This window comes from Triturus cristatus, unplaced genomic scaffold (genome assembly GCF_964204655.1).
Source record: "Triturus cristatus unplaced genomic scaffold, aTriCri1.1 SCAFFOLD_446, whole genome shotgun sequence".
Taxonomy (NCBI): Eukaryota; Metazoa; Chordata; class Amphibia; order Caudata; family Salamandridae; genus Triturus; species Triturus cristatus.
The window spans coordinates 187,312-207,274 of record NW_028188059.1 but is presented as its reverse complement, the minus strand read 5'-3'; the positions used below and the strand labels follow the sequence as shown (position 1 = coordinate 207,274).

Here is a 19,963-nt window from a genome sequence, read left to right as displayed (position 1 = left end):
GGTTTCCAACATAGAAACCCCAGGCGTCCCTCTCCGATTCATTCAGAAACTCATGCTGTATGCATCATATAAACTACACACACACACACACACACACACACACACACACACACACACACACACATATATATATATACACATACACACATACACACACACACACATAGGCACACGTGCTGGGTTGTTAGCGCATGAATCTGGGTTTAGCTCGTAGCTGCAGAGCTTTACACAAGTGGGCCAGGGAGCACGACTGAACACTGTCGGGGGTCATTCTTGTCCCAACACCTGTGTCTTTTGGCTGCTGACTAATGCATCCACTTGAGGATTTGCCACAGGACCTTTCATTCGTACAAGATCATTAAACTGAGTACCACTAAGTTGGGAAACAAACATCCATCAAACAGTGCCAGGATGTCTCTTTAGGTGAAGGTGTTCTTTACAGATACACATTATGATAACTTTTTTGCTATTCCATCTTTCCATTATTAAATTAAGAAATTATGTATTCTTACGATTCCTAAAACCTTTCAATTTTTTCTTTAGTTGGAGTTTTCACACCAGAGGTGTTTTGGTACGAAGTGTTCTTTTTTATGAACATTGTCAAAACGTTTTTTGTGAAATGTGCCATTACTTACAAAATCAGAGATTATTTATTTTGGTTTAAACTACTCGATATTCTCCAAAACGTTGTGTGTCACTGGAGACAAGAAAAGTAAAGTAGTATTTGTTTGCAACCCGCATGAGTCCAGTCTGCTATGTGGGCGACCACATGTGGGTGTACTTCAGCCCAGCATGGCTTTTCTCCTGAACTCTAGTGTTGGGGAAGTGAGAAACTTGGGTGGTAATTTGGCCTTGCTTTGAAAGGGCGAAAAGCCTCTTGGCTGTTAAGGACAACTGTGATCAGGTGGAGTTTTGTGATTTGCCATTAAGGTAGCAGTTTTGTACCGCTGCTTCATCTTATCACCGAAGCACCAAAAGGTGGTTCCCATCAAACAGCGCGTCAGGCCCAGTCCATGTCACCTGAACTAGGACGTCTAAGACATGGAGTCTGCTATTCGTGGTCTATGAACTCCATGGGTATCAGGGTCACCGAACAGCCTCTCTGACAATATTAGGCGGAACATTTACTTTCATAGACGCCTTTTGACCACAGAAAGGCAGTAGAATGACATTAAAGACAGAGCTGTAAACTGCAGGACGCCATGATCGCCCTGGCCTTGGTAAATGATAGGAAAAGGCCACCAGGCTCTTAGATCTTCAGCCTCCATGTCCATGTGAGGGGACAAGCCTTCCCCTTTAGGGAGGCGGACATCCCCAAAACAGACTCAGTTGGGAAGGCTCCCACAGACAGCGTCTTCTTTTGAAGCTTTGGATATATTGCTCAAACTATGAACTCGCAGACTCAGAAGATTGATTCTTCTGAGGATCCTGTACCTGCTTGAGGACTTGGGAACCCATAAGAGGCAAGCCTTTTGGTGAGGAAACTTAGGCAGCCCTAAGTCATAGATTCTCTTACTCTACAGCCAAGGAATCTGGGTGGGGTAAGGTCTTAATGGATGGCACTCTAAGTATGTTTATTATGATGGAGAAGAAAATATCCTCTCATCATTGGGTTAGTTGATACTGGCATGGATAATGTCTGCGTCAGTTTTGAGCCAGTTACCCTCTATTTCTTATGCTGAGTTGACGTGAAAGCTGGATCAGCTCAAATGTCAAAGGACTCAATCCAAAAGAATAAAACACAAGCAAAGACCAATGTTGGGCTGGTGCACAGCAGGCTGCGGGCATAGTGGATCTGGCATTGTGACCAGTGGTGCCTTGGAGAATATGTACAACAGCTAGCACTGGGGTGACAGCCACCACAGCCTCGGGCACCGGATAGCAGGTACCAAGATACAAGAAAGCTGCATTGGAAACATCTCGAGCAAGCCCATGCCTGAAGGAACGGGTGCCTGGTTTCTCGCTTTCAGCTTAGTGCTCGAGCTGTCCAAAAAGAATCCAGCACCAGGAGGCGCTTAGAGTTTCAGCGGAGGCATGCATTTCTGCTTCGCTACATTCTCTGGACTGCTGCTGAAAAGATCTGACTAACTGAAGAGGTCCTCCATGCAAGGAAGCATTTGAGTATGCCTTCGAGACAGAGAGGTAGCAGATTTAGCCGGAGCTTCGCTGCTTTATATAGTAGTTTTGTTCTAAGTTAAATCAAATACATGAAGTCAAGTGAAGGTGGACTGGGAGAGATACTATGACGTTTCTCCAGTAGATGTGTTTTTCTTATAGGAGAATGAAAAAATATATATATGCGCCTCAGGCCATCACGCAAAGTGGAAGTGCTGTGTGATTAGCCCTTGATGGTTTGGTTGGACAAAGCTGTACTTAGCACACACTACTTCCTAAAGTGTCAGATGTTCCAGGACACTACAACACATGATGTTTGTGTCCCATCCTGGCTGTGTTAGTCTTTGTTATTTCGCCCATCTTAGGTGCTTGCTGGCGGCCAGGAGCTTTCCTATTAAAATAATCACATGAAGATTCAATAGAAAGTCAGATCAGCCCCTACCACGAAGGGGTATGGGTTGAAATAAGAAACTTATAAACAAGCCTCTGCCCTCTCAAACTAGGTTCTCTCTTTCAAGATTCTCCTGTAATGAGTTTGCTGTAGGATACTAAAAAGGAACATTTATCTCATCTGTGGTCCTATTAGAAAGCACGTGTCAGGTCTACTCTGAGTCCAAGCATCAGTACGTACCACCCAACATTGAAGGTCACTTCCACTGGGGCAATTCATTCTGCAAGAGAAGTTAGAGACTTACGAAGAGCTGTTCGTTTTGAGGAGTTAAGTACTTATAATGGGCAAGACGACAACTGTCCAAAATTCATAAGGCACTTTAATAGAATGTATAAAAAAAAATGTTTTTCAATTAGTGCATAAATTAAGTCCAACCTTGAAGCATGAGTTCTGCAAACAAAAGGGGAGCTTTAAGCAACCAGATGGAAGTGATGCAGATGACCAACATCCACCGTCTATACCACAGAGAGAGGTAGGGCGATTGTCCAGTCCCTGTCCAAAGCTTCCCTCTCAGGATGGACGGTGATCTCTTCTCTAAATGACAACAGGATCATGCGGTCAACAATAGCATCTCTAGTCCTGTTCATCCTCAGACGGTGCCTCCTCTTCCTCATTGATGATAGCTGCGCTCAGTGTCTGCAGATTGTTCAACATGGCGGACAGGGATTCTGGAGGTGAAAACAGAGCAGGTGATGAGTCTTCAAAGTCCTTAGACCAACAGAGAAGCCCCACTTCAATTGTATCTTGGCATCTACACATCTTACAACAAACCCTTCTACCACCACAATTACAACAGTGCATCTCGTCTCTGCTTGGCATGCGCCAACCAGCAGGTTGTTTTAATAACTGTATGGAAGAGCACCAGTTTTAAAAGAAATGAGGGTGCTCTGCAAGACAAAGGAGCAAATTTGACTGTTTGAGCTTTGCCTTTTCATTATATATAACTAACGCGCACAAACCTAGGATCACTGTTCCAAGAAGACCCTACTAATTGCTTCCTGCACCAGAATCAGTGACCTATCTTACCCCATGACTCAGATATTAGACAAAATGGGACACCAATGGGTTGAGAATAAAAGGGAGCAGCATAGTCCTGTGGTAAATAAAATATCACGCTCTCAGACTTTTAAATATTAACAATAAGATCATGCATAAAGCAAGAGGCTGAGTCTGTGGTATCAGATTCATAAAGGGCTTTATTCCAATAACTCGAGTCAAAGGGAGAATATCTCCATCACCAAAAAGGATCTGAACGGGGCTGAAAAGTATTCTCGATATTCTCAAAACATTATTCACAGAGTACAGTATATATACATTTCTCAATTGTACGTAAGCAAGAGAGCAAGAGAGAATGAGATAAGAGCATGTGGGCGTGTAAGTAGGCGTGAAGGTGGGCGTCCATGTGGGCGTCCACTTGATGATAAGGGGTAAATTGTCATGTGTGGGTGGATACCTGGAGATGATTTCGCAATGTCAGCAGAAATACTTGGCAGAGATGCGCGCTCAGCAGCATGACGTGTAATTGACGTGCAACTAGGGGGTGAAGGGGACTTGACATTTAGCTCTACATGTGGAGACAAAAGTCTGGGGTTATGTCAACCTAATCCCAAATCATATCTAATATCCTATGTTTAAAGAACTATGTTATCCACAAGGGAAGGGCTCTCGGACAGAATCTATTCTATACTGACTGTGTGTGTGTGTACAAGCGTCTAAGTGTCTACACTGAATGCGAGGGGATGGGAATATTCCATGGTGACAGGGCTATGAATTACTTGCATGAGGGCAGAGAAACCGGGCCTTTTGCTTGGTAACTGGAGGAATGTTTACTTAAGCTACTAGGCAGGAATGCATCGGCTGAGGGGGAAGCAGATAATTCGAAGGTGAAATACAGCTCTTGGCAGAGAATAGGCTGATGTCAGGCTTCGTGGGCCGCGCAGAGAATGAGACAAAGTTCATGGTCACAGATGCAGGCTCAAGCTGAAGCTGTCAGAGGCAGAGAGCAGGGAAAGGCTTTGAGGACAGAATCGGGCCTACTTGCCTGAACTGTAAAAATGGAGTAACTTAGCCATATAAAGTCGGTGGCCTTTCATACTTAGGAATCGAATATCCAGCCCATTCATGGCGGATCTGACAGAGGACATGTTAACGGTGGACGCACATGTGTTTGCGTCTTCGAAACTGGAACTGAAGGGAACATACATGTATTTGTAACATGCACATAGAACCGTTGGGGTCCAAGATAGGGGACATAACTGATCAGGGAAATCCACATTTCCACATTCCCTCCTTGTCCCCTACTTGCCCGTCAAGAAACATCAATCTTCATTAATCCATCGATTTGCTCATGGAGCATCATTTCTTCTTCTTTCTTCTTCCGGGATCTTGAGCGAAAACCTTGATGTGGAATACACGATGTGGCACACAGACCACAAATCGCTGGTCCACATTGCAGGCATAGACAGCAACTGAATAGTATGAGAAGGCCAATACCTAGGAAGGATAGGACCCTCCATCCAAAGGTGGATAATACACTCCAAAACCAACCGGACCAAGTCCAGGTGCCTGGATTCTGGTGTATCTGGCTTACAATCTTATGAAGGCGAGTTATGGCTTTATATACAGATGGCGAATTTTCTGGTATGAAAAATGCAATAGCTTGATCCGATGACCCTACAAGCTCCGCCCCTATCGGCCAGGATAACGTCAAGGACAAGACTATTTTGAAGCACAACAATCCGCATAGCAGACTGCTCTTCTGTTAAATTGCCTAAGGCGGAAATAGTTTCGTTCACTACTGCTTCAAGGGTTCTGGTTAATCTACGTATCAGCTTACTATTGGTAACTGTACCTATATAGGGAAAGAAACCTTTATTGAAATCTGTGTATTTTTTCCCATGCTGTTTCAGTGTAATTGACAATTGGGAGATCTCTCTGCTGTCTATTGTGTACTAAATGAGTATTTCTATGAGAATCAGGAGGAGCTAGGAAAACAGGTGATAGGAGGAATGCTATGTAACAGGTACCATCCCAATCTAGAGGTAAGCGTATATATGCGGTCTGGCCACATATAAAGTAGGAATGACGAGAAGCTCTAAATGTAGACTTGCCTTGATCACTGAATTTTATTACAGTGGTGCATTTACTATGGCCCATGTGTATGGAGCCATTCTTTCTTATACATAATTCCTCTTTTACTGGGAATACGGACATGGCGGGCAAGATTGGTGTAGCTTCAGATTCAACGTTCAGGATCATGAGGTTAAGTGTAAAATTACCTAATCCATATACTTCATTTCTTAGATCAGTTCCTGTTCTTTTGGGAAGTCCCTCCTTGTTAGGGTAGCAGACTTTAAGCAAAAACTAAATTCAGGTTTCCCCATACCCAGTTGTCTTGATAAACTGCGGAATTCGAATCTAGGGAATTAATCAAACTAAACCATGCTCCACAGGAGCCATTGTGTGTGAACGGATAGAGAATAAAGGGGCAAAACTCCCTTATAGTTCTGATAGGGGGGGGAGTCGGCCACAGACCCAGCAGTCTGTAGCATTGCTAGTCTGATGTGAATGGTGCAGCATCTGAATAAAGGTATTGTTGCGTAAGGCAAGTCGATATGATAGCTCATAGGATGGCAGATCACTAAATGTGTGCTTTATGGTGTGCTTTATGGTATCATTAGTGGAGGAGTATAAGAGTGAGGCAATAGGAGGAAAAATAGCATGTAGTATTAAGCTGATACATATTATCGTGATGCTCTTAAGATATTGAAAAATTACAGTCACTATACATCTATTTGCTTCTTATCTAACTCTCTTATTTTTGCTTTATGTTATTGTCCAAGATCTTATGCGAGCCAGAATACATGTTCAACCGCTTCACCACCTAGTGGACTTAATTGATCAAACGGGTTCTGACTTTTTGAATCAAGGTTTAGCTTTGTGGAAACTTCTGGGCATTCTCCTCTAGAAAATGTTGTTCAAAATCCAAGTTCAAAGTTTTTTTTTCCTTTGTAAAAGAGTGGTGAAGGTGCACTTTGACTTTAACGGCCGTCCCCGTGGTCCAGAGCACTGACTTCGGCGCCTGTCATCCAGGAGCGATGGAGTATTCTTTGACCTGGGTGTTGTCAGGGAAGGCGGCAGCAACCTGCGAACAACAAGAGAGTAGTGCAGACATCAAGGAAGCCAGGTAATCTGTCAGCATGTTACTGTCAACATAAGTAATCTTTTAGGCATTGTAGTGCCCACATATTTTGGTGGTCTACCAAAGACCACTTCATAGGGAGATAAGCCTGTTCTAGAATGAGCTACCATTCGCATGTAAAAGAGGGCAACCGGCAGGGCTACCATCCAGTCTATACCTTTGTCTGCGCAAATTTTTAATGTCTGATTATGTCTTTCTACAAGGCCTGCTGCTTCAGGATGTCGCACACAATGGAATTTCCAGGTATACCCTAACAGAAGGGACACCTGCTTCATTAGTACCAGGACATATTTGTAACCTCTACATCTGTTTATTTGGATATAATCCATTTGGAGCACTTCAAAAGGGTGGTCAGGTGGATGGAATCCACCTTGTTCCATCGGAATGCCTTTACCTGCATTGAATTGGCAACAGATCATACATGTTCTGACCTTTTGTTTCGCTGCTGCACGCAGGTGCTTGTTGAACCATATATTCTGTAAGCTATCTATCATTGCTTTCTCTCCTAAGTGTGCAGGACTATGTGCGGTATTTATAATCACTTGTACCATGGTATCAGGAAGAAACCATGTGGATTTGCCCTTTGTCATCCAACCTTGATCAGTCAGTACCCCTCCTTGTTCCGATCATTTCTTTAATTCGTCTACAGTAGCATGTGTCTGAATGTCTTGTACATCCCTGGAAGGATCCCTAACTGTCATGGCTTTGGACAGTGATAGTATCTGTGATTTTGTCATGTCTAGTGGGGTCTGAGCTGTCTGTTTAGCAGTTCGGTCTGCCAGATCATTGCCTTGGGAAATGGTATCTGTGGCTCTAGTATGTGCTTTACATTTTAGGATAGCTATGGCTGTTGGTAAATGTATTGCTTCCAGTAGGGCTTGAATAAGGGGGCCATGCTGTATCTTGGCCCCATGAGAGGTCAAGAAACCTCTTTCTCTCCACAAAATCGGTGTAAATGTTTACTCTCAGGTACTTAGCTCTTATGCACGCTTGTGTCAGGGCGATGAGCTCTGCTGCTTGTGCTGACAATATGTCTATTCTTTTAGTCTCTATTATTACAGTATCAGCAGTCACTGCATATGCTGCCACTAATTCTCCCGCCCCTGTCCTCATGCATGAGCCGTCAACATATAGTGTTAGCTCGGGGTCTGGGAGTGCAACATCTGTCAAGTCTTGTCTTGGTTTAGTCACGGTATGTATTACTTCAACACAGTTGTGTGGTGAAACGCTTTCTGTACTGGAGGGCAAAAGGGTAGCAGGATTCAGTATGTTGCATCGTCTGATCTCTATGTGTGGTTGAAATAACGTCAGCTCATAATCCGTCAGTCTAGCTACAGTCAGGTGTTGTGTTTGTGTCCGGTTCAAGAGAACCTCTACTGCGTGTGGTACTTGTACTGTCAGAGGGTGGCCCAGCACTATCGAGTCACTTTGTCTTATGGCTAAGGCCATTGCTGCAACTGATTTTTGGCACGCAGGCACAGCCTGTGCTACTGGGTCTAATGTACTAGAAAAATAAGCACAGGGCTCGTGTTTTCCTGCATGATCTTGTGTTAGGACAGATAGTGCTGTTCCATCCCGCTCTGTCACAAAAACATAAACGATTTGTTGTAATCAGGGTTTGCTAAAACTGGTGCTTGACATAAAGCTCTCTTTAATTCTTCAAATGCCACAGTGTGTTCTTGTGTCCAAGGGAGGACTTTAGTAGAAGCTGTATTAGGGGCTTGGACTAATTCCCCTGAAAGATCACAATAAAACATGAGAAAAAGGGGAAAACACCATACCTATTTCCTTGGCTTAATTTCTAAGGGGGCTAATTTCTAAGGGGCTTAATTTCTTAAGGGGCTAGCGGGAAGCGAACCTCCTCAGGGGCCACCCTGTGTCTTGACAATACTATTAATCCCTGTGTGTAGCTACTGGGCGTAAGCAAAATTATAGGAGATACACAGCGTATGTGAAACGGCGAGAAATCCTTCAAATTAATGTACAAACCTCATTGTGTTAGCTCATAAGCTAGCCAAATGACATCTCATATGCAAATGTCCCTATTACATGAACCTACACCAACCTGAAGTCAATATTAATGCTAGGAGGCCCTAATAGGAATGCTAAATTACCTAAATATTCGGAAAACCAAGTTTAAGAACAGTTGTTAATGTTGATAATTAATAATTTATCTGCTAAAGAAATCAGTCAATGTGCAATAATTTCCACCTATACAATAAATAGCCTAATTCAAAAACAAGTCAACTTTTGGGGCCACCACTCACAAGAATGAGCTTACTAAAGCAAACTTTAAAAAGGAAATCCTGTCAGATATTTTCTCATTACCCTAAATACCGGGCCTCATATGTCCCTCTGTGGTGGCAGTCCCTATTTAAAACAGGCCTTTCAAGAGTTAAAATGCGAGTGCACAGATCATAATTGTTCCTTAATGTCCAATCTGGAAACATATGACCGAGGCTGCCTGTCTATAAGAGAAAGGCAGTTATGTGAAAAATATTTTAGTCTTGCATAGCCTTTTTCTTTTGTTTCATTCATCTCCAACACCAATTAGACATACACTGATAACGTGTTGTCTGCTATTTTGACAGCATGATAATGGTAATATCATGTCTGTGAAATTTAGTAATTGTGCCAAGCCATCAGTATACCGGGCACAGAAAGCATGGATAATTACACTAACATATATAAATGAGCAGCGATGCGTAATTACAGTACCTACAGCTCAGATGCGAACATTCTGGCCTGCTTAATTTGTCAGGCTTATAATCAATAACTTATTTACCTGCCCTATACAACCCCATCTGGCAGTGGGTCATCCCAATGATGACCGCGTCAAGTCTGACACACAGGATCAGCAACAATAATCAAAAAATGACGAACACACGAACCTGTCTCTTTTTTTTTTTTTTTTTTTTTTTTTATAAAAATGTGCTATGCTTCTTTGTACACAATGTACCCTCATGTCCTAGTCGAAGATGCATCTCACATCTTTCCTCACAGACCCGTAACCACTGGATCATTTATCCAATGCAACTGGTGGCAGCTTGTGGCCACAATTCAAAAATGTCTGAATTTGAAAATCGTTTTTATATAGGCACATAGCCCTTAAAATTCCAAGCAAGAGCAACATTTTACTTTCTGACCAGAAGCAATATAACAATTGCTAAAAAATAAAACAAATCTTCTCCATAGACATTTCCTCGGGGCACTTGTTTTGCACAGAATAGAACAAGGGAATCTTTCTCGACTTACATTTCTCAGCTGCCCTGTCTTATCAGAGAAGTTAAAAATAGCCCCTCAGCGCGGCCTGAGCCTGGGCTGCCAGCCATCTTTTGTTTGTTTTTCCTACTCCTGGCCCCAAGGCTCTCCAGCTGCAGGCATTACACAGATGCGATGTCAGAGAAGCCTTCTAAGCAGTGCCCTGTTCTGCTCCTCTCATCGGCCCCCACCTACACTGGCTACAAGGTCAGAATCTGTCTCCGATTTCTGTATCACATTCTGCTCTACACGGCCCCCACCTTCTCCTCACTCTGAAGCTGTCAAAGACAAAAAGACTACTCAATTCCATAAAAACTGCAATAATTCGCTCAATTGAAAAATTATTTTTACATACAATTTGCACTCAGGGGGTCATAATCTTACCGACTTGACCCTGCACATTGGCTCACTGGACCATCAAGAACACAAACCTGTATTCATGAAAAATTTGCAAATTCGAAATACCCACAATTCTTTTTCCAAGCTAAACTTGTCACTAATTATTTTTCGTTAACACTTTGTACATTAGGGGTGTCACAGGAGTTGCTCCTTCTCTAGCTGCACCCCTCTCAATTTCCTATTGCCAACGTAGTCAAATGTTGGACCATGTAAACACCAGCTATGCGCTGTTCATTTGGTGGGGGGCTCAAGAACCTTTGGGCTACTATGTAATTAATATATGTATTAGAACTGGTCTTTTTACTGGGGCCACTCTTGCTAGGTCCTCTGAAAGGACGGGATAAATACCAGCAATGTCAGTATTTCTTTTTCTGTCAGCCTGCGCTCATTTTACCAGCTCAAATTCCTCCTGTAACATCTCATCCTTGGCTTTTCCAGACTCCAGTCCACTCCTCTCTGCTTCGTGAAACACTTACTCTGACCTTCTATGTGACGCCTTGCGCCAAAAACTCAATGGCATCCTTCCAAGCTGGTCTACATTTTCTCTTTCATAAGAGTGTTTCGTTGTCCATCTACTTGTCCTGCTTTTACTCGTATACCTTCCTCAACTAACACGTTTTCTCGGGCTTTGTCTGAATCCTCCATACTTTTCTCTTCTTTTCTGAGCGCTTACTCTGTGCGTCTATGCTATTCTTTACGCCATAATTCAACAGCGTCTTTCTGTGACTGTCTAGCTTTCCTCTTCCACAACTCTTCTTCGACTTTCATGATACATTCGGCATCCCAGGTCCCAGCTACGGGCCATCTCTGACTTTCTGGTAACTCTTTGGTGTAGTCCACCCATAGATCAAGGAATAATATGGCGTCTAAGCCATGCTTGTGAAAAATAAAATGTCCTGTAGTGTCCCTAGGAGGAATAGGAACTGCTTCTTCAAGCACCCCTTTTCTGGTAGTAATCTGTCTTAACTTCGAGAAGAGCGGCATATTGACAACTGATCTGATACTTACTCTTGAACTCACTTAATACGAAAAAAACACAATAATGAACAGTGAACAATGAACAATCATTCATACCACAATATTTGAACACTTTAAACATTAAACATTTTAACAACGACCGACAATGATGACAGTCTGCCTAACTAATCACCACGCTGAATTCTTGACAATAACTGAATACTTCGGAATACTTGATATACTGCTAAACAGTACATATACACTGCTAAACAGTGCAGACCGGATTTGTGTACCCAAATCCGTCTTGACCGGCACAACCTATGTGCGCGTCAACACGCCTCCCCGGCGATGGTACTCACCGAGTAGCTCCTTGAAACGGAAGGCCTCAGAGAATGGACTGGACTCGACGACTGCGGACATCGGACCCTCTGGACATCGGGACTTTGAAAACCTGGTGGGCCTCTGTATACCTCAGACGCAGCTCTCTCGCAGGTGGGCTCTGGGTAGACAATCTGCGTTCCTCACCGCCTCGTATGGATGCCTTGTCGCAGTCTGTCCCCTTCGGTGGCCTGAGGGAGTTGGCGGGAAAAACCCGCGACGTGCACGCTTGAAGTCCATCACGGCTATGGAAGGGGGCAAAACAGGACCTTCATCTCCGGCGTGTGGGGAAAGAGATTAAACTGTTCGGGCGCCATTCTGTGGTAAATAAAATATCACGCTCTCAGACTTTTAAATATTAACAATAAGATCATGCATAAAGCAAGAGGCTGAGTCTGTGGTATCAGATTCATAAAGGGCTTTATTCCAATAACTCGAGTCAAAGGGAGAATATCTCCATCACCAAAAAGGATCTGAACGGGGCTGAAAAGTATTCTCGATATTCTCAAAACATTATTCACAGAGTACAGTATATATACATTTCTCAATTGTACGTAAGCAAGAGAGCAAGAGAGAATGAGATAAGAGCATGTGGGCGTGTAAGTAGGCGTGAAGGTGGGCGTCCATGTGGGCGTCCACTTGATGATAAGGGGTAAATTGTCATGTGTGGGTGGATACCTGGAGATGATTTCGCAATGTCAGCAGAAATACTTGGCAGAGATGCGCGCTCAGCAGCATGACGTGTAATTGACGTGCAACTAGGGGGTGAAGGGGACTTGACATTTAGCTCTACATGTGGAGACAAAAGTCTGGGGTTATGTCAACCTAATCCCAAATCATATCTAATATCCTATGTTTAAAGAACTATGTTATCCACAAGGGAAGGGCTCTCGGACAGAATCTATTCTATACTGACTGTGTGTGTGTGTACAAGCGTCTAAGTGTCTACACTGAATGCGAGGGGATGGGAATATTCCATGGTGACAGGGCTATGAATTACTTGCATGAGGGCAGAGAAACCGGGCCTTTTGCTTGGTAACTGGAGGAATGTTTACTTAAGCTACTAGGCAGGAATGCATCGGCTGAGGGGGAAGCAGATAATTCGAAGGTGAAATACAGCTCTTGGCAGAGAATAGGCTGATGTCAGGCTTCGTGGGCCGCGCAGAGAATGAGACAAAGTTCATGGTCACAGATGCAGGCTCAAGCTGAAGCTGTCAGAGGCAGAGAGCAGGGAAAGGCTTTGAGGACAGAATCGGGCCTACTTGCCTGAACTGTAAAAATGGAGTAACTTAGCCATATAAAGTCGGTGGCCTTTCATACTTAGGAATCGAATATCCAGCCCATTCATGGCGGATCTGACAGAGGACATGTTAACGGTGGACGCACATGTGTTTGCGTCTTCGAAACTGGAACTGAAGGGAACATACATGTATTTGTAACATGCACATAGAACCGTTGGGGTCCAAGATAGGGGACATAACTGATCAGGGAAATCCACATTTCCACAGTCCAAAAGGCCCTTACCAATCAAACATAGACATGTAATATGTGAGTCATATTACGTGTCTATGTTTGATTGGTACGCGCCTTTTGGACTGATCTGTTGAGTTACACTGAACTTACACTGTTGTGTTAACAGTATTGTAAGGTATCCTTGCACCTTCTAGGCCTTTTGCAGTCTGTGATGACCACTTTGTGTGTATGCTGTACTAATGACTACAAATCCCTCTCTACGCCTGCAGTGGCTGATTAACAGTCTAAAACTGAGAAGCCTCCTCCAAGCAGAGGACCAGCAAATTAATTAGAGAATACATTTGATGACAGTCACCCAAATCAATAAAGCATAGACCAAACCTCCATTTACTATAACCCTAATACAGCGTAATCAATACTTTTTATTTAGCAAAGCTTTGCATTCCACTGAGACCACAGCTGGTGGCCTGCAGAACTCAGACCTGCACCCACACCGACTGACCATGCTCACAACCTCAGGCTCATCCTTGATAGACAACTGACCATGAAACGATAAGTCAACGCCGTCGCCTCCTCCTGCTTCTACACCCTTTGCATGCTCTGCAGGATTTTCAGATGCCAATCAAAACCAGAAAGACTGTCCCGAAGGCCATTGTCACCAGCCACTTTGACTACGGCAACGCTCTCTATGCCAGAATCCCCACCCATTCCATACAGAACGCGGCAGCCAGAGTCATCCTGGACCTCCCTAAACAGACCCACATCATTCTACACCTCAGACAGCTCCACTGGCTCCCAATCCAGAAAAGATGCCAGTTCAAGATCCTCACACACGCCTACAAGGCCCTCCACGACCAAGGACCGTCCTACATCAACCACTGTCATGTATTCCATTAGCCCTCAAGACACTGTCGCTTCTCTAGCCCTTGCACAGACCCCCCCCACGTCCAACACTGCCGCAGCAGAGGCCACTGCTTCTCCTAAATCGCTGCAAAGACCTTCAATAACCTCCCCTCCTTGACGGACTTCAGAAAGAAACTCAATACCTGACGTTTTGACGGAGACATGGCACCCTCAGCGCCCAGATACCCCCAGCGTCGACAGTGTTGCGATTTACAAATACTGATTGTTTGATTGACTGAATTCTACCACAATGAGGTATTTTTTTCTGGATCAAACACATAACTCTTGGAGTGACTTGACACATTTCTCAAGGATTCTTCATCGCAGTTCCCAGAGGTTATGAGCAGTGAAGTCTTCACTTCATTATGTTGAAACATTAGGGCTTGGGGATAGTTCTGTAAAGGTTGTCACTTGGCATACAGAAGGGACCCAGGGATAGCTACTTCAACAGTCGCCAGCCCCATACTGAACACGGGAGAAAGAGCCACGTGGCAGAGTTAAGATTAGAAACATATTGAATAGACCGGATTATGAGATCAAGTCTTTGTAGACTGTTAATAGTTCAGGATTTTACCAAAGGGAAGTGTGTTTAATGCACATTTGGCAGGCGGTTGTTTGCAACATTCAGATCAAGGGACACCTATTTTAGTAAGGGAACCACAAAACAAGCCAATGAATGAAAGTGTAAGACTCAGTCTAAAACCTACCCTTGCACCTGCTAGAGCAACGAGAGGACCTCAGATAAATGAATGAATGTAAGCCTCACTTCAAAACCCACCCTTTCTAGAAAAAGAAGAGCGCCACAGATGAATGAACGTAAGCCTCACCCTAAAAACCTATCCCTTCTAGAGAAACAAGAGCTCCTCAGATGAAAGAATGTAAGCCTCACCCTAAAGCCTCTCTCTTCTAGAGAGACAAGAACGCCTCGGGTGAATGAATGAACGTAAGCCTTACCCAAAAACCAATCCCTTGTAGAGAAACAAGAGCTCCTCAGATGAAAGAATGTAAGCCTCACCCTAAAGCCTCTCTCTTCTAGAGAGACAAGAACGCCTCGGGTGAATGAATGAACGTAAGCCTTACCCAAAAACCAATCCCTTGTAGAGAAACAAGAGCTCCTCAGATGAAAGAATGTAAGCCTCACCCTAAAGCCTCTCTCTTCTAGATAGACAAGAACGCCTCGGGTGAATGAATGAACGTAAGCCTTACCCAAAAACCAATCCCTTCTAGAGAAACAAGAGCGCCTCAAATGAATGAATGAATTAATCTAAGCCTCACCATAAACCTACTACCCCTTCTAGAGAAACAAGAGCTCCTCAGATGAATGAATGAATGAATTTAAGCCTTACCCTAAAATCCACCCTTTCTAGAGAAACACGAAAGCCTCGAATGAATGAATGTAAGCCTTACCCCAAAACCTAACCCTTCTAGAGAAACAAGAGCACCTCGAATAAATAAAATCTTTACTCCAAAACCTATCCTCTCTAGCACAAGAGTGCCTCTAAGCATAAATGTAAGCTTAGCTTCAGAATCTATCCCTTCAAGAGCAATGAGTGCACACTGACTAAATGAACAAAAATAAGCTTGGTTCCAAACCCTAACACTTCTGGAGCAACAATAGTGTCTAAAATTATGAAAGACTCGTTCCAAAACCTACCGTTTCTAGAGAAACAAGAGCACCTGGAAATAATGAATAAAACGGACACAACAGATTGTCTTGTACCCAAAGTTTTGATTTCTGGTGTCACTCCCAATGCAATTCAGGCTCCCGTAAAAGCAGCTGCTGAGGTTTGTGGATGACCACTAGCTATCGCCCAACAGAAGCACTCCACATATCATGGGCATGACACTGCACACTGCTCTCTGCCCTTCATTAACATATCTGATACAACGCTGCACACTGCTCTCCGGCCTCCATGAACATATCTGATACAACGCTGCACACTGCTCTCCGGCTTCCATTAACATATCTGATACAAAGCTGTACAGTGCTCTCAGTCCTCCATGAATATATCTGATACAGCGCTGCACACTGCTCTCCGGCCTCCATGAACATATCTGATACAACGCTGCACACTGCTCTCCGGCTTCCATGAACATATCTGATATAACGCTGCACACTGCTCTCCGGCCTCCATGAACATATTAGATACAACGCTGTACAATGCTCTTCATGAACATATCTGATACAACACTGCTCTCCATCCAACATGTTCTTGGTAGGACACCGCTCTTTGTACTCAATAAACATATCCCTGATACAACGCTGCACACTGCTCTCTGTGCTCCTTAAATCTATCCATGTGAGAACACTCCAGACTTCACTGTCTTTCAAGAATATATCTGTGATGAAGCACTGCCGACTGCTCTCCGCACCCCCAGAAGGAATGGTTTCTTACCTGTAACTCCTGTTCTCTCGTAGGGGTATTTCCATGATAAGACATAAGCACTTGAAAAGTTCCGCCCATGTGCGGGGACCCCAGAGCACTTCTTTAGATAAATCTTTTTTTAAAAATGTTTTTTTAATTAATTAAACAGGCTCACAAAATCTCATATAATGCATTACATGTGTGAGAAGTTGGCCTGGTATATGCTGTCCACTAGTTATAGTGGGCACCTTGTACCAGTCCAAACAACCCTTATTGATGATTAGGTTAAAGACAACCTTTACTGAAAGCGATCCTAGTGGTAGCTTATAGAGAGCAGCCTTCAGGCTAAGGCTCGAAGGAATGTAAAGCAGCTTGGTTTACCAGATTATGACCTCTTGAATGACCAAATGAAAGGAGAACCACACAAGGTATATATAAAATATATGTATTTATTTCTAAACACTCTCTAATCTCTTTATGAGATTAAAGAACAAGATACACAATATTAAATCACTAGAACGACAGTAAATAGCACAATATACAATGGGCCCCAGGGGGGGACCAAACCATATATTAAGAAAGTGGTATAAGAACCACTACTTGACTAGACACATTGCCTAGAGCACGTAGAATCGCTGGGACCCCAAGGAACCACCCAAGGTTGTGACAGAGGGGACCCACGGAGGACGCATGTAGTGTGAGAACACAGCCACGAGCTCCGTACAATCCTATGGGAAAGTCGCGGTTGGAATTTTAAAGATCAAGGACACTTAGGAGAGGACTTTGAGCAAACCCTTTCAAACTTAGAAGGTTCTAAGGCCAGCACCCATGTGAGCACCGGAGTACTCGTTTTACATAACCCAGGGAAGCCGGGTGCATAGGTGTCAAATGGTGTCAGGAATCTTCGTCATTTTCTATGGCGAGATGCTGCAGAGTGCTGCTGCTGTGAAGAGGAAATGTGTCCGGTGTGATCCAAGCCTGAATTGGAGATGTGAAGAACCTCAAAACAGAGAGGACAGAGTCTGGGTCACTTCAGGGGGACTAGGGGCACGGTAGAACAATGCCCACCAATGTCGGGTGTTTCAGGTGAGAAGAGGTGAAGCTTGACTCCACTGCCATGGGCACCAGGAGACGTCGACGATGACCAAAGTCCGCAGGCGAGCTGTCCCACGAAGGATGTCGAGTGCTGGGGGGTCGGTATACGGATTGGAGACCAACAAGCCTTGGCAACGGCAACCCACGCAGTGAGAGTAAAAAGGCTTCGGTGTGGACCAGCAAGGTCCTGTGGACTCCCCAAGCGATGGAGAGTCAGGGCACGTCTGGAGCAACCGGGTAAGCCCACTGAAAGTTAAAGTACCCTTCTCAGGGACCCACAAATCGACGGACAAGGGATTGCGAAAGGACCTCGAGAGGAATCACTAAATACCAGCCCACGGGACACTCGTGGAGTGTAGGCCAGTAATCTTCGGTGGAATCACTGCTCGGGTCTGGACTACAAGTAGGTTAAAGCACAGCCTCAGGGATCGCGAAAAAGCATATGCTGCTGCAAATGTGGGCTTTGGATCTCAGGTTTGCTGAGAGCACGGATCGGCCTCGGGGAATCTAGGAAACCCACCTCCTGTGTTGCAAAATCTTCGGAGTCCTTCAGGAGCTGCGTAGTTGCAAACCGGACATATGCATCTTTGGTGCCTGCCTTGCAGGGGAGTAATTCCTTTACTCCAAGGGAGATTCTTCGGTCATCCAACTTCGAGTAGATAGTTGAAGTTCTGGAATTCTGTAGCAGAGTTTCGTCTAGGTAAATCTAAAGTCCTGTAGCCAGGGGTTCCTACTTTATACCCAAAGAAGGGGTGGGACAAACTCTAGGGACCCACCTATGGGAGGGTCAGGACAGAAGGGTGGCTACACCCATGTCCTTTGTCCAGTTTCGCACCAGAGCAGGGGCTGATAGCCCCTGCAATCGGTTTGAGCTGGACTATGCACAGGGACACAAAATGTGCTCCCAGTGCAGACATCAAAGCACTCTCGGAGTGCACCCACCCTGCCCCAATACACTAAAACCTGTCTGGGAGGTGGTCACACCACACTGTGACAGGAAACCTATTGTCCAGCCGTCCCCTGCCGTCCAGCAGCAAGAGGGCAGACTCGTGTCTGTGGCTGGCAGCACCAATTTTGTGATGCCAGAGCTTGCAAAGCTGGTACCGGGTGTACCGGTGCTGTCATATTTCTCCTTCTAGTAGGGTGAAATCATACCTCCCACACCAGTTACTGGTGTGGAGGTATGATTCCAAGGTGTTTGACACCAATCACGACATGTTTCCATGCAGCTGTTTTAAAGTTAGCATTTACTGCGAGATTATAATGCACTTGAGCGTATATGGTAGGCTGCATCACAAATAACCACGGAATAGAGGTTCCGAAAGCTGCAGAGGGGCTCTGCTCATGCATGGGCACCCTCTCACATAAAACCCAGCACCCTGCCTTCAGTATTGATAAGGCCTGCCATAGGTGTGACTGATAGGTTTATATGTGCAGTGATATGGATAGATATAGTGAACCTATATCTAAGTAAGGAGTGCATACACCACCTTACACAGGCTGCTGTAGCAGACCTGTTGTGTCATTTTGAAAGGTCTCTCAGAGGTGGCATAATACATGCTGCAGCCCCTGAGAGGGCTCTGTGGTACCTATGCCCTGGGTATATAATATACCATATACTAGGGCATTATAAGGGTACCCCAGAATCCAATCTGAAGTGTACCTAAAGTACATGAACAGCCAATTTAGGGAGAAAGCAGATAGTTTGAGTGGGGTCCTGATTAGCAGGATCCCAGTCAAACTAAGTCGAAAACCAGCAAAACACTAGGCAAAAAGTGAGGGTAACCATGCAGCCAGATTCCACCTTCCTACAACATGTACACAGAATTAACCATTTCAATTCATTGTTGTCCAAAGCATTGTTCAAAGACAGCGCCACATTTAGATCACATCCCAATTTCGTCAGGATATCACCTCTTTTTTTTATGATAAACACATTTTTGTTGATTTGACAAAAAGACACCAGCCATACATTACGACACCACGAAGACCAGGAGTACAAACAATGGTCTGTGCGACCCATTCCACGAATATGAATGGTAGAACGGCATGTGTTAGGACATTCCCCTTGAGACTAAACCATTCCCCTCAACCACTTCCCCCAGATACTCCGATAATTCTTAGGACACCCACGTGCTTCATACAGAGTTTTTTCTTACGTAGCACACCAGTCGACCCCGGTCTGCCAGCGCCTTATACATGGGGGTTCAAGGCTTTTCCAAAAGGCCGCTATGTCCCTTTTAGCCACCACCATTGCTTTAGTAAAAAACAATTTGTCATTCCTGGACCCATCCAGCCCGTCAATAATGCCCAGGATCGTGTGTCTCAGGTCATGCGGCAGGATATCACCTCTTTGACAAGACA

General features: G+C 44.4%; 1 protein-coding gene across 4 annotated transcripts in view; it reads right to left on the bottom strand.

The window, feature by feature from the left end:
• Window positions 1–2,867: 2,867 nt before the first annotated feature.
• Window positions 2,868–19,963, bottom strand: part of LOC146769601 (coiled-coil alpha-helical rod protein 1-like) — a 184,613-nt gene continuing 167,517 nt past the window's right edge. For 3 of the 4 annotated variants that reach the window (XM_085640485.1, XM_085640487.1, XM_085640488.1), the window contains one exon: window positions 2,868–3,234. In XM_085640485.1, coding sequence (XP_085496611.1) covers window positions 3,140–3,234 — 95 coding nt within the window. In that variant the 3' untranslated portion in view covers window positions 2,868–3,139. Of the gene's footprint in view, window positions 3,235–9,665; window positions 12,081–19,963 lie in introns of those variants that run through there. The other variant, XM_085640486.1, reaches the window with a different exon arrangement.